Raw genomic sequence first — 15,120 nt, 5'->3', positions numbered from 1 at the left:
TAGCCAAGGAGCTCATCCACTAAGCTTTCACCGCTCTTGTCACAGTCATGACTATGTCTGCCCTGCCTTTCACTGAGATTTCCAGAGTACAAATACCAACCCTCCAACCACAAATTTCCTCCTGCCTCTTGCTTTCTGAAATTCTACAGTTAGATTCACAAAATTGCAGGGATGGATGACAATATTAAATCTCAAACATGGGTCATGAACTCATTGAAACTTAAAATAAAGAAAAACTGGGGAAGGCTGACTTATAGTTGCTATCATGAGTTCTTTTTGAATCACAAATAACCAGACTGACTCAAACTCACTAAAGATATACTGCAAATCAGAAGAGTTGGTTGGATTCTGTATCTCTCTTCCAAGCTGGGGGAGATCCTTGCTTGGGGAAAGAAGGATATCTTATGAAAGGAAAATTGTAAAATGAGATTGTCTTCAACTTTTTCAAAAACTATCTTAGTCGTAGCAATATTGATGGCTTATTCCTATTATTGTCACTATTCTATTTCAAGTCTTTATTTTCTAGATGCCTTCTATCTACATTGTACCTTTAAAGTCCTTGATCATGATAGTATTTTATATCTCCACCCTATATTTCTGTATATGTTCTTGTGATTTCTCTCCATACAGCTCTTCTTTGTTCTTACAAAGTTCAGCCTGTCTTCTACTGTATCTCTCTAGTTTCCTTCTCCTGTTGTGCTACCTCCCTCTACTTTTCTGTTTATTTATTTATTAGATTTGTGTTTCACCACTCTCTTCTAGAGGTTGGACTCTTTCACCTTGAAGCAGGGCTCCCTCACTTTCTCTTCTCCCGACAGTTGCCCCAGCCCTGGGGAAAAAAAAACCCCTCTTTCTTCTGAGTGATAAGACCTTTAAGTCTCTCCATCTCAGAAGCTAAGAGAGGGAGAAAAATGCTTCTCACTCCAATGTTCTCATTTGCTATGCTACCCTGGATTATGGACATTGGTATGCTGGTAAATGTTGAACAACTGGCTTACAAAATTCTTGAGAATGTAATGCATGATTCTAGTGAGCTGGTAGGAGCTGGCTCCAGCATTCCACTGACCACAGCTATGTCCTCTTATTTTTTGTGTCTTCTTACCAGGAGTTGGAAGCAGGGCAAGCTGAGATAAGGGATGTGTAAGGGTCACACAGCCAAGATGCATTATGTCAGTGAGGTCTTAGCAAAAAAAAGCAGAAGAAAAGCAAAACCATAACTTTGAATGCTGAATCTTAATACTATTGTGCCTTAGACCGGGTCTGCTAATCTAGTTACTATTGGTCCTCCAGCTATCCTCCAAATTAATATTCATCAAAAGTCAATATTTGCTGGCATTGCAACCTCCTTATACTTCCACTGCAATTATTCCATGGAAGTTTGGGCATTTCCAAGACTATACAGATTTTCAGAAGGATGAAACATTTTAATCAAATCTTAATCCAAGTGCCTTTTTGAAATAATACAAGGAAAATTAGGCACTCTGCTTCTATATGGAGATTGCAGAGGGACTTTTCTATTTTGCTTCAAGCCCATAAAAATGAACTATCTTCATGCTCTATCGTGTTTTCCATGCTTGAGGAGAGGTCCTCAATGTGACATTATGATATATATATCAGTGATGCAAAGTGAGTGCAATGCACACAGGCCTGCTTATTTTCGGTGGTATTCCATGGATGTGCTTTTGTACTGTATATGAGAGAAAATTACATCATAATTTCATTTACAGCAGAAAAATAATATCTATAATTATCATTCTGATACAACAATACTTAAAACAGTTTTATAACATTGTTTATTGTATAGTCCATAAAAAGAAAAATATACATTCCAAACAATAAAAATATTGCATTTAGGAAGTATATATGGATATGGATTATGACAGAAAAATCATTAATCCATAACAAAATATGTAAAGACTAAGCATCTTTCTTATTTTTATCAAATCGCTCTAATAAAGCTCTAAGTATATTTCCAGGTCGCCTCTGGTGTCTGTCTTGAAGATTTTCAAGTGCAATCTTTGTCTGTTAAATACAGAAGAAGACAGTATAAAGTCAATATTTGTTATGACCCAGGTCACCTAGACAGAGGCAAGCATCGATGCGGTCCTTTATTGCTTCATGAATGCCATAACAAACAGCCCTACAATGGCCTGTAAGGCTCCACACCACACTACCCTGAAGGCAGCCACCCTCAGTCCCCCAACAAAAGCCAGTAAACAATAAAGTCTGAAGAAAAGGTGCAAGCTCATGGGGCAAAGTCCAGAGTCAATGTACAAAGGGCAAGGCAAGTCCACAAGGCAAAAAGCAAGTCCACAAGGGAAAGCGAGTCCATGAGGCAAAAGGCAGTCCACAAGGCACAGGCAAGATACAGGCAGGAGCATGAGTCAAAGCCAGGAGAGTGTAAGCCAAAACCAACAATTGTCCCTGAGAAAAACAAAGTCCCTCACCCCCCCCCCCCAGTTTTCATTCAGTCAACCCACACCAGGTATTCCTTATGATGAGGGACAGGGCGACCTTCTCCAGAGTAGCCTCATAGCCCTCCTTTGAGCTTGCCTATGTTCTACTCTCTGTGCTCTTGGGTTGAGTGGAAGAGACAGCTGTTCCTCATCAGAGGGGATCTGCTGCCTATCAGCACCACTGCCTGTTTGCAGCCAATCCTCCCCTGTGTTTGTGAGGGCAGGCAGCTCTCCCTCTGGTTGGCCACCTCCCTCAATAATCCTCAGCCCCTGTCCAAACATGCTGAATGAGACGTGCCATCCCCCTTGAATGGCTCTGGTTCCAACTTCTCCTCCTCTGAACCTGGCTTCAATTAGGCCATTACAATACTGTTTTAAAAAAAACATACATTCATAGCTATATTTGTAATGGAAGAAGATCATTTCACAAAAACAAATTGCACTGTGAATATATTCTCAGCTGCAGAGGCACAGGAAACCTGTTTAAATGTTGCAGATAAAGATTAAACCCATAGTAGAAGCAGCAGTAGTCATGAACCTTGCCTTCTGCCATGCCATCCTGCCAACACTTTCAGACAACAGGTTGTCCAGTTGCCCTGTGTTTACTCTCAAAAAAATCTGCCTATTATTTCACTGGAGTTGACCTTCTTGTAACTTAACTTTCTTTTCTGTGTCCTATATTCTGGGAGTATAATTTTCTCCTTGTATGTGACCCTCCTTTAATACTTAATGTGACTCATCTTCTCAAGGATCAATACTTAATGTGACTCATCTTCTCAAGGATCAATGTACCTCACAAGATTTAAGTTGTCAATTTCCTGATCTTCTTCTCTGTTCTTCCTATGTAACCATGCATTATCTGCAAATTTCATAATCATTCTTTACATTACAATCCTAGTCATGAACAAAAGCTTTGAAGTGTCCCAACCTGAAGCCAAATCCTGCAATACCCCTTTCAACAGATTCTTTAAGAGTCATAAAGTAATATTGAATGTTTTTGAGACAGATGTTCATGCCAGATTTACCTAATCTAATCAATGCTTTACTGAGCTCATAATGTGATGGGTTATGTTTTCCGAGAGCAAGACATATACAGTACATCCAAAGAATTTCCATAGTTTCTCAGGAAATTGACCACCCATAAAGTAGGATAATGTTAATCTGGCCAGATTTCTTGAAAAATTCATACAGATTTCTTGAAAAATTCCCACCAGGCTCAAGGTTGACTCAGCCTTCCATCCTTCCCAGGTAGGTAAAATGAGGACCCAGATTGTTGGGGGCAATAAGCTGACTTTGTAATAATGCCGCTTGGGGGTGTGTGTGAAAGCCCTAACAAGCAGGCATATACATAGAATGAAGGCTACTGCTAAGCTTGTAAGCCGCCCTGAGTCTTCGGAGAAGGGCGGGATATAAATGGAATTAAAATAAAAATAAAAATAAAAAAATACTGGCTTCTAGTAATCACTGCATTTCTTCCAGGCATCTTAGTGATTTGTAATTTTATGGACTGCTTTTAAAGCCTTCCCAAATCTATCCAGGTCTTATCTTCTTTTTTAAGATAGAAATAACATTTGCCCTTCTCCATCAATTGGCACCATTCATATTTCAGCAGGCATGCAGCAATTATCCAAGTACCTATATTTAGTAAACATTGGGGCAAACAAATAGAACACTTAGCAGAGGTATTGGGGGTAGGCAGGGGTGAAGGGAGTGAAATGATGAAGGAAGCATTGCAGTATTGTAATGCATGATCCACTCATTTTGGAAGCACATTTTGAAAGAAAAGTAAGAAGAGAAATAAAGAAATTTGTAAGATCTGGATAAATTTATAAGATATTGTTTTCTTACTTTTATAAACAAAATGTGGACTTGGATTGATTTTCCTGTATGTATAGGTAGCCCACCAGGAATGCATGATCTCAGAATTTCTTATATTTTTAAGCTGCCTTTTCTTAATCATAAGAATGGAATGTATTAACTAAGTGTACAAAAATGTATGATGCAGCTGTTCATTTTTTTTGCTTTACATTCCCCCCCCCCAATTTCATGATTACTAATGACAATTTCAGTGAGAGAAGGGATTGATAAATTCATGTTATGTTTAAAATATATAAGCACTATCTCTTTGTATACCTTGAAACTAAAGCATGTTTTGTATAAAAAGCTGATGCATTTAAAAGATTGGTTTGAGTGACAAATGCCTTTACTTTTTCAGCCAGCTCCTTAGCAGTTATATTTGGGTCATAAGGGATGGGTTCTCCAATATAGGTGCAGAGTTTGACTGGAAACCCTCCGTATATGGGAAGGACAAGCAATCGAAAACGTTCATATAGCCATTTCATTAGCTCTGAAAAAGAAATAAAATGGAAGACAAAATTAATTTGAAATGTTATAGAAATCCGTATTCAATTTTTTTAAATTTACAGTGCATCTTTTAAATGGAGAAATAAATACCCATGACTTCAGAGTTATGAAAAATTATCCTGGGGTTGGAATATTCTTGCATAATCAAATAATATACATGGAATGATTAGAATGCTCTGTTCCTATTCCAACCACAGGAAAGGACAGACACAATGAAGACAAGCTTGGTAAATATCCTGTCAAATGCAGGGATGATAGGGATGGTTTTCCCTTCTACTGTATACAGGTAGTCCTTGACTTATAACCATTCATTTAACAACTGAATGTTACAATGGTGGTGAAAAAGTAACTTATGATTAGTCCTTGCACTTACAATTGTTGTAATGTCTCATGGTCACTTGATAAAAAATTTGATACTTGGCAACCAGTGTGCATTTATAACAACCTAGGTCATATTATCACCATTTATAACTTTTCCAGAGGGCTTCCAATAAGCAAGTCATTGAGGAAGCCGGATTCCCTTATGAACCATGTTTTTGCTTAATGTCTGCGATGATTCACTTAATGACTACAGCCTAAAGGGTCATAAAATTGTGTGCAATTCAGTCAATGACTAGATAGCTATGGAAGCTCTGGTCCCAGTTATGCTCATAAGTCTGGACCAACTATATCAGGGGTGTCAAATTGCCAGCCCGCGGGCCGGATGTGTCACGTGGAAGCTGAACCTACTCCATTGCCAGCAATGGCAAAACAGTCCCAATACGTCACATGACGTCATGAGTTTGACGCGTCTGAACTATATGATAAGCAGTTTCTGGCAGAGTCATGGCAGTATGGTTGTAAATAAACAATCCAGAGAAAGAAGGGATATCAATTAATAGCTTATTTCATAAAAGACAATTAAAGTTAGAGAGTAAGAAAACCTGGAAGAAATTGTTTAAAATATTCTGAGAGTCTCCACCTGGCTATATTCAATATTCTTAAGTGAAAGAAATTTCTTTTGCTATTTCTAAAATTCTGTACTTACTCGTAATGCTAATATAATAATTTTTAAGGGATATAGAATGAATTACAGCAAGATGTTTAAAAAAAGCTTACTTGTTTTTCCAACTGTTCTATGAGCTTCACGGATATTTTGCGTAAACATGGGGATGATTGGCTAAACAGGGAAAGAGAGAAATGTAAAAACTGGTACAAATTGGAAAACATCTCAATTTGTTTTGGGATTTTTAAAAAAATTAAGTCAAGTCCATTTACCTTTTGAATATATGTTTACTGCTTCATGTCCTTTGAAAACAAGTGCTAATATAAAGTATAACTGTTACTACAACCAATTTTATGCTGTTCCTTGTAAAGCATTAACCACAAGAGTTTTCATCACTGAATCTGCGATAACAATCTCATCCTATAGCTGATTTGAAAATAATATAACCCCTTGTTGTGTCTTCATTTTCTAGTTCCTAAAGCTCAGTACATTTTTCATTTTTTTGTACTTTCATTTTTCATTCATTGCTTCATTGATGCCTTTGCAGGAAGGAAAGTAGTCCTCTTGGTTTTAAGAATGAAATGAAAAGCTCACATTGTTTTACTTCCACCAGTACTTGGAGAAGATGGCAGGTTTTTTGTCTTTTGCAAATGCCACTAAATACAGAAATAGGAATCACATTCCTTTGCAATATTAAGCTTTTTACTGAGATGACTCTAATCCTGTCTTTCTTGTGTCTGTTATCTCCCCTTACCTAGGTATATTCTGATTAGTTACCATCCTACTTGTCAATTGTCCCATTAAATTTTCATTATCTTTATGCTATAAATGACTTAGTGAGAAAGACAAAAATATATTTTTAGTTCTTGGTCATCAGTTTGATGACTGACTGAATACATGCTCACCATGCTAACCTACAATCTTTTTTTCTAAAGGTAAAAGTAATGGTTTCCCCTGTCCAGTTTGTCTGATTCTAGAGGGCAGTGCTCATCTCTGTTTCCCAGCCAAGGGAAAACCAACATTGTCTGAAGATATTTCTGTGGTCATGTGGCCAGTGTGACTATATGCTGAGGTGCACGGAACTCTGTTACCTTCCGACCGAAGTGGTACCTGTTTGTCTACTTGCATTTGCACGCTTCTGAATTGCTCTCTTTAATCTTACAATCTGTGTGATTAATAGATTTCACTCCATGTTACTCTCAGTAATTGTCCATAGATGTCTGAAATAATATTACCTTTTATGATCCTATTTAAGCTTGCTGTTACAGTCCTCTCTAGGATAAATATGCTTTTCCTCTGGAGTGCCCTGCCCATCTTTATCTTGATTTGGCATCGAATATTGAGCCTAGTAATATGATCCTGCCATTTTTGTAATGCATTTGTTAGAAAGGTTAAAGAGGTAAGTTGTCTGTCTATTCACCCATCAGGTCCTCTTTCTGTTCCTTTCCTATTCTGAATCATTCCATTGATACAGATTCAGTTCTTAGGGTAGCTTTTTGTTCACTGAAAAGACGCCCCAGAAGAATAATCAGTTCTGATTTAATACATCCTCAGGTCACGATCTACTTTGTTGAATGGAATAGACATAAACTGTCTTACATGCTCTTGTTCTCCCTTTTATTAGAGCTATCTGATTTGAAATTTAAAATAGTTCAATGGTTATTTTTTCTCTTTCTGGTGCTTTCATATTTGACAAGTATTGTTTGTTGTACCTCACTTTTTAATAGAATGATTTTCTGCTTATATTCTGCAGAATTTCTATTTAAATTATTAACTGGCACTCAGTCCGGGCCGGTTTGGGGTCGCGGCGGGTCGGGGCTTGGGTTAGAGGTGGCTGGTTCTGGATGTGTTGGGGTGGGGCTTCAAATCCCCACAACGATAGGGAATGGCAGTAGGTGTGTACACGGAGGGCCGTATCGACATCCGGGATCGTGCCCCCGCTGCTTGCGAGTGATGATGCGCTCCGACCCTCCGGTTAGCACCCTTTTGCCCAGGGGTGAGGGTGATCAGGCCCCTGAGCTCTGGCTGGTTTACCTTAATGCCAGATCCCTTGCCAATAAGGCTCCCCTCGTTCGTGACCTTATTGAGGAGGAACGCGCAGATCTGGCATGCATTACGGAAACCTGGTTGGGCTCGGAGGGAGGGGTCCCTCTGATCAAGTTATGCCCCCCAGGTTTCCATGTGCTACACCAGCCACGGGCTCAGGGCAGGGGCGGCGGGGTGGCAGTGGTTATCAGGGAGACTTTATGCCCGCGGGAGACCACCATTGTTCAGATTGGCGGGAGTGAGTCCCTCCTCCTGAGATGTGGTTATCGGGTTCAGATGAGCTTGTTGCTTACATACCTGGTGCCCATCTGTGTGGCAACAGCTCTGCCCGAGCTGCTCAACACCCTCTCAGGGTTGGCGGTGGAGTTCCCCAGGCTCATAGTGCTAGGTGACTTCAACCTGCGTTCCCTGGGAGGGTCATCGGAGCTAGCCCAGGAGTTCATGGCTTCCATGATGGCCATGGACCTGACCCAGGTATTTCAAGGCCCGACTCATGTGGGGGGGACACACTCTCGACCTGGTGTTCCTGTCTGGACAGTGGTTGGATGATCTGGGAGGGGGTTTACCGGTTGTTACCCCCCTGTCATGGTCTGACCATCATCTCCTGTGGCTGGTCTTCCATTATGCCACCCCCCCCGCTGCTGGGCGGCGGAACCAACTAGATCAGACATGTCAAACACAAGGCCCGGGGGCCAGATCTGGCCAGCAAAGTGGTTTCATGTGGCCCACGAAGCCATTCTGGAAACAGTGAGGGAACGGCCCCCACTACCTTGGTCCTGGCTCAGAGACCCTCCTTCTGCCAGAGACCCTCAGATCTGTCCCACTCCTGCCCAGGCCTCCATAGGCACCCTTGATGCGAATGTTGTAGAGCTGGCCATGCTGACCCAGTAGGCCATATGCACTCTAGCCACGCCCACCCAGTAGGCCATGCCCACCCAGGCCATACCCACCTGGCCCCCTGAGGGCAACCGTAAAGCTGATGCGGCCCTCAATGAAATTGAGTTTGACACCCCTGAACTAGATGGTTCCGCCCCAGGTGCCTAATGGACCCTGAACGGTTCCAGATGGCACTTGGGTCTATACCCATCGCCCTCACTCACAGCCCAGTTGATGCCTTGGTGGATGCCTGGGAAAAGGCGGCTGCTGAGGCACTCAACTGTGTTGTACCCTTGTAACCTGTGACCCGGCGCAGATCCCGTTGGGCTCCATGGTTTTCTGCAGAGCTCCAGGAGATGAAGCATCGGAGACAGGGTCTAGAGAGCGGTTGGAGGTCCAGCCATTCTGAATCTGACTGATTGCAGCTAAGAACCTTTATAAGGTCTTATCTTGCTGCGATGAGGATGGCGAGGGCTAATTACTTCGCTGCCCTCATCGCATCCGCAGATAATCGCCCGGCCGCCCTGTTTAGGGTGACTCGCTCCCTTCTTAACCAGGAGGTGAGGGAGGATCCCTTACAGGGACGGGCCAAGGAGTTTAGTCATCATCTGACGGACAAAATCGCTCAGATCCAGGCCGGCTTGGACTCTGACTGGGCGGAGTCTGAGGCGGAGGAATCGGTCTTGAGCATGTCATCTGGTCTGAGTTTGATCCTGTTTCCCCTGATGATGTGGACAGGATCATGGGGAGGCTGAGCTCCACCACCTGTTTGTTGGATCCATGCCCCTCCTGGCTGGTTTATGTGGCCCGGGAGGGGACACAAGGCTGGTTCCAGGCAGTAATAACTGCTTCTTTGAAGGAGGGTGTCTTCCCCGCCTCAAAAAGCCTGTCCTGGACCCGGCTGTTTTAAATAACTATCGTCCAGTCTCCAACCTTTGCTTTCTGGCGAAGGTTGTTGAGAGCATGGTGGCGCATCAGCTTCCTCTGTTCCTGGAGGAAACTGATTATCTGGACCCGTACCAATCGGGTTTCAGGCCCGGGCACAGCACGGAGACAGCATTGGTCGCGCTGGTGAATGATCTCTGGTGGGCTCGGGACAGGGGTTGTTCCTCTGTCCTAGTCCTATTAGATCTCTCAGCGGCTTTTGATACCATCGACCATGGTATCCTACTGTGGCGTCTCAGGGGGTTGGGAGTGGGAGGCACTGTTTTACGGTGGTTCTCCTCCTATCTCCTGGGCCGCTTGCAGTCGGTGTTGACGGGAGGGGAGAGATCCACCCCGAGGCCTCTCGTTTGCGGAGTTCCTCAGGGGTCAGTTCTCTCGCCCCTCCTGTTCAACATCTACATGAAGCTGCTGGGTGAGCTCATTCGTGGTTTCAGGGTGGGCTATCATCAGTATGCTGATGATACCCAACTTTTTTTCTCCACCCCGAACCAACCCAGCGATGCTCTCGCCTTGATGTCCCGTTGCCTGGAGGCGGTCCAGGTCTGGATGGGGAGAAACAGGCTTCATCTCAATCCTGCCAAGACTGAGTGGCTGTGCATATCGGCATCTTGGGTCAACCAGACTATTCCATCCTTAACGATGGGGGGTGAGGTGTTACCCCCGGTTGATAGGGCTCACAACTTGGGCATCCTCCTGGATTCACAGTTCAATTTTGAAGACCACATAGGAGCTGTGACCAGGGGGGCTTTTGCCCAGGTTCGCCTGGTGCGCCAGTTGCGACCCTATCTGGACCGAGATGCCCTATGCACAGTCACTCATGCGCTTGTGACCTCTCGTCTTGACTACTGCAACGCTCTCTACATGGGGCTGCCCTTGAGGACCACTCGGAGGCTTCAACTGGTGCAGAATGTGGCTGCGCAAGTTGTGATGGGGGTTTCCCGATACTCCCATGTAACACCTCTACTCCGCGAGCTGCATTGGCTCCCAGTTGCCCTCCGGGTGAGATTCAAGGTGCTGGTAATGACCTATAAAGCCCTAAATGGCTTGGGTCTGGGTTATTTGAGGGAACACCTGCTGCCAGCATCAAGTTCCCTTCATCCAGTGCGCTCACACAGGGAGGGTCTTCTCAGGGTGCCGCCAGTAAAAGATTGCTGGCGGATAACACCCAGGGGGAGGGCCTTCTCTGTCGGTGAGCCTGCCCTCTGGAACCAGCTGCCCGTGGAGCTTAGGACTGCCCCTGACCTTCGTTCATTCCGCCGGGACCTGAAGACCTGGCTCTTTGAGCTTTCCGGCCAGGACTGAGGATTTTTAACTGGGGTTTTATTTTTAGGGATAATTTAATCTTTTTAAATTGTTTTTTAACTTTTGTATTTTGTATTGGTTTGATTTTAAAATACCCTGTAAACCGCCCTGAGTCCTTCAGGAAAGGGCAGTATATAAATCTAATAAATTAAATTAAATCACTGGAGTATGTCTGGAGATATGAGACATTGAGAAATTAATATATTAAATGTGAAATCTTGTTCACTTTATGTTTTAATCTCAGACCTGGAATATATAGGTAATTTATCAATTGTTCAAAGTTATGACAGTGCTAAAAAGAATAACCTTACAGCCCCAACCTCTGCCATTTACAACCTTCTTAGTGTGAAGGTCACATAATTGCCATTGTAGCTAGTATGTATTGCCCTGTGCCTGACCTGATTTTTTTGAAATAAACAAATAAAGCTATTGTCTAATTACAAACATGGAAGTTTAATCACTTAAGTTCTTGGGGCATGATCCTTAACATGAGCAATAGATCACTTACCGCTTGTGCTTCTAAAGCCACTTGAGCAAAACCTATGCCGGTTCCCCAAACCGTGTTGTAATATTCATCACTAAAGTTTGCTTCTCTTAGTCCACCTGGCGAAATTCCTAATAAATCGCCTTTCTTGAGAATTTCAACACATTCTACTTTTTTGCCTTTTATGCAACCCACTACATCAAAAGCCAGTTTTATCCCTGTTTTTAAAAAAATCAGAAGAAAACAACATGTTACATATTTGGGGCAAAGAATAAATTTTTTATGACTATCACCATCATGTTGTATAATATGGCATAATAATCATCATGACAATTATTGTGATTTCTGCCTTTTTCCCCAAGCATTCTGCTGGTTTTAAGGTATGGGCTTTTTCTGCACATTACCGTGTTGCCAGGTATGGACTGAATCCACTAAAGCTCTCATTCTGTCATTTCCACATTGTTTCCAAAACACTTGAAAATTCACATTTCCCAAGTTAGAGTAAGCTTCTTGCTGGTTTCCTTCTCTCACTAAGGCACTCATTATGTAACAGTCAATTGTGTGTGTGTGTGTCCTGTTCTAATGGGGAGCTCTGAAGATTTTCTTGTTAAAAGTACCTGGTGTGAAGACATATTTTATTGTACATGTTCTTCAGTTCAAGTCCAGTGTATGGCATTTTGATGTATACTAATATGTGACACTATGTTTTTGATGTGACACTATGTAAATTCATTCTACTATATCTTAGGGAACATTTGTTTCTAGTCCAAGTGAATTTCTCTTTAGATTTTGGAATTATGACTTCTATTAAACCTGCCTCCTTACAGAAATATATTTGGCATGCTGAATAGGAACTAAATAGTCATCTTCAGAGTGGTAAGCTAAACACAAATTAGCTATTAGTATAATGATCCTATGTCCATTATTATAAAGAATAGCCCTTTGTTTTGGAAAGCTCTCGTTTAGATTTATTTGTTTTAATTATGAATTTTCTTCATTTTGCTTTTGAATTTTCCTTGTAAAGCAAAGTTATGAACATAAAAAGTCCTTATGAAGGATTTTTTTTTCCTTTTGCAAGTTTGCCCACTTTTCAGGTCTGTCCTTTATTTTTTCCAAGAAAATATAGTCACTGTAGCTATGGATGTCTTTATGGATCTCAAGTTGCACATACAAAACATTTGCTTTAAAACATCTTGCAACCATTTTATGGCATGTTCATTCTTTGGCATGACCTTTTTGTCAAGAAAATGAACTTTTAGAATACTTAAGGCATTACACCAATGCTGTAAATAAATAAAAATAAAATAAAAATTTAATTAAAGGTTAACATACCTGGTACTAAATACAGGCCATAATGAATCACAGAACGGACTAATTTCCCAGTTTTTATATAAAAATGAGTTATAAATAAGGCATAGTCTATAACAGTAGCTCCATGGTAATAAACAATCATCCCTGATCCTTTAGGTATATTCTCCATACCAATGATCTCATAACCTAAAAAGGTAAAATTTTAGCAATAAGTAAAGAAATAAATAACATCTTAATGCTTAAAGATTGAAAACATCAATGTACAGAATGAAAAACAGCATAAAAATACAGTGTGTCACTCTTGAACAAGGCAACATGTTAGAAAACCCTGCCAACATGATCAATGTCTCTCCTAGGAATCCTGGAAGTTGGGCTCTGATTATATGTGACAGTTGAATACTACATTAATCTCTAGGAATATCTGTCAACAGCAAGTGAGCCTGACAGAACATAGACTGAGTTCAAGCATGAGCCTAAACTGTGGTGATAAGTGAAAATGTGTCATTGCCTGACCTCATTTATTGCATCCTAGGCTGCCAGCCTTTTGCATAATGGCCAACTCCAATCTAGGATGCTAGCAAATGGGAAACTTCCTATCTGACTAGTTTTGCACAGCACTTTTCCAACAGAGTCATTCAAATTTAAATTGTGTTGATTGCTCTTAAGTAGAATCCAAAATGGTAGCTGTGCACACTGTCTTACCATTTTTCCTAGGATTCATCTTAGACCATGAACCTCAGTGAAATGGTAGGTTGCTCTCTGGTATGTCCTTGGTGAATTGAGAACTTGATTTTACAAATCTCCTCGCCTCTATGTTAGACACAAATGGCAGCAGAATGCATGAATGGGTGGGAGATAAAAATCTGGTTTGGAGAGGTAATCACTGTCTCAGTTTGGGAGGGACATGAACATGGTACCTGCAGTCTTGAAGGAGACTAGAGATCTTTTTTGATACCCCCCATTCTTCACAATTATTTCCTGTCCTCTAACTTCTCCTGTTAGGAAAGATTACTCAGACCATTATTGTAGGATAATACTAGAACACCCTAGATGAAGCAGGTTATGTGAATTCTTCTCAGTCTGAGAAGACAGCATTGGCCACTCTTCTGCATTAGCTTTAGGACTTGACAAGAAGTAGCACTTTTCTCCAGCTCTTTAGACTTAGAATTCAGGTGGTATTTAAGACCACTGTGCATCACTATCCCTGACTATTAATCTCTTGACATTTGACAGTCTGGATGGAATAAAACAGGGTAAGATGGAATACTACAAAATGGTGTTATAGTGTCAAACTACTTTGAAGTTTTATGCCAGTTTCAATGTTGTTGTTAATGATATGACACTCTTGAAAGGCAGGGATCAATGGATCCTTCTGAACTCAAGGCTACTGTTTCATGGGTAAGTGGAGAACATGGCTAGGTGAACTTTTGCCCAGCTTCTTTGGGGCAACAACTGGATACCTATCTGGAGCAGGAAGACCTCACTTCTGTGATAGATGCCAGTATCAGTCCTGGAATCCTCTCTATGCAAGAACCATTCAGAAGCTTCAGTTGCTTAAGAATGCAGCAGCTTGATTATTGATTAGTGCTCCAATCACAACCACAAAACACAGATAAAAATAATCACACATGGCTTTCTGTGTGTGTGTGTGTGTGTGTGTTTGTATGTATACACATATATAAGGTAAAGGTTCCCCCGCACATGCGTGCTAGTCGTTTCCAAATGTAGGGGCCGGTGCTCATCTCCATCTCAAAGCCGAAGAGCCAGCGTTTGTCCGAGGACGTCTCCGTGGTCATGTGGCCGGCATGACTAGATGCCAAAGGCGCACGGAGTGCTGTTACCTTCCCACCTGAGTGATCCCTATTTTTCTACTTGCATTTTTTACATGCTTTCGAACTGCTAGGTTGGCAGAAGCTGGGATGAGTAACAGGAGCTCACTCTGTTACGCGGCACTCGGGATTTGACCTGCCAAACTGCCGACCTTCTGATCGACAAGCTCAGCATCCTAACCCACTGAGCCACCACGTCCCTATACACATATATATGTATACAGTATATAAAAACACATTAACAATAAATATTATAAAAGAATGCAATCCACAGGTGAAGAGGGAAATAAAACAGCCACCTCACTACTGGAGCCATCTATGCAGGTTTCCAGCTACTGAAAATCCTAGGCCTGATAACATAACTAGATCTTGATGGCCATCCAGAATTTCAAAAGGGATAGAGCTAATATAATTTTAGGAAGAAGAAAGTTCAGTAAAATGGGCACCACAGCAGTTAAGGCAGATATCCTGGGATCCAACAACTGTAGGTCTTTAACTGATAGTATCTGCAGCTTGCTTTCT

The 15,120-nt window shown here is 41.8% G+C and overlaps 1 protein-coding gene across 1 annotated transcript; it reads right to left on the bottom strand.

Annotated features, from left to right (window-relative positions):
- Nucleotides 1–1,917: 1,917 nt before the first annotated feature.
- On the bottom strand, nt 1,918–13,490 carry LOC310638958 (DGAT1/2-independent enzyme synthesizing storage lipids-like; the record flags this gene model as incomplete). Its single annotated transcript, XM_083360319.1, has 6 exons — nt 1,918–2,022; nt 4,664–4,803; nt 5,919–5,979; nt 11,483–11,676; nt 12,791–12,955; nt 13,472–13,490. 6 exons carry the CDS (start codon nt 13,488–13,490, stop codon nt 1,918–1,920), a joined length of 684 nt encoding a protein of 227 aa, XP_083216445.1.
- Nucleotides 13,491–15,120: the final 1,630 nt, after the last annotated feature.

The sequence above is a fragment of the Vipera ursinii genome (assembly GCF_947247035.1).
Source record: "Vipera ursinii genome assembly, chromosome: 3".
Lineage (NCBI taxonomy): Eukaryota > Metazoa > Chordata > Lepidosauria > Squamata > Viperidae > Vipera > Vipera ursinii.
The sequence above is the reverse complement of the archived record's forward strand: the minus strand, read 5'-3'. Positions and strand labels throughout refer to the sequence as shown.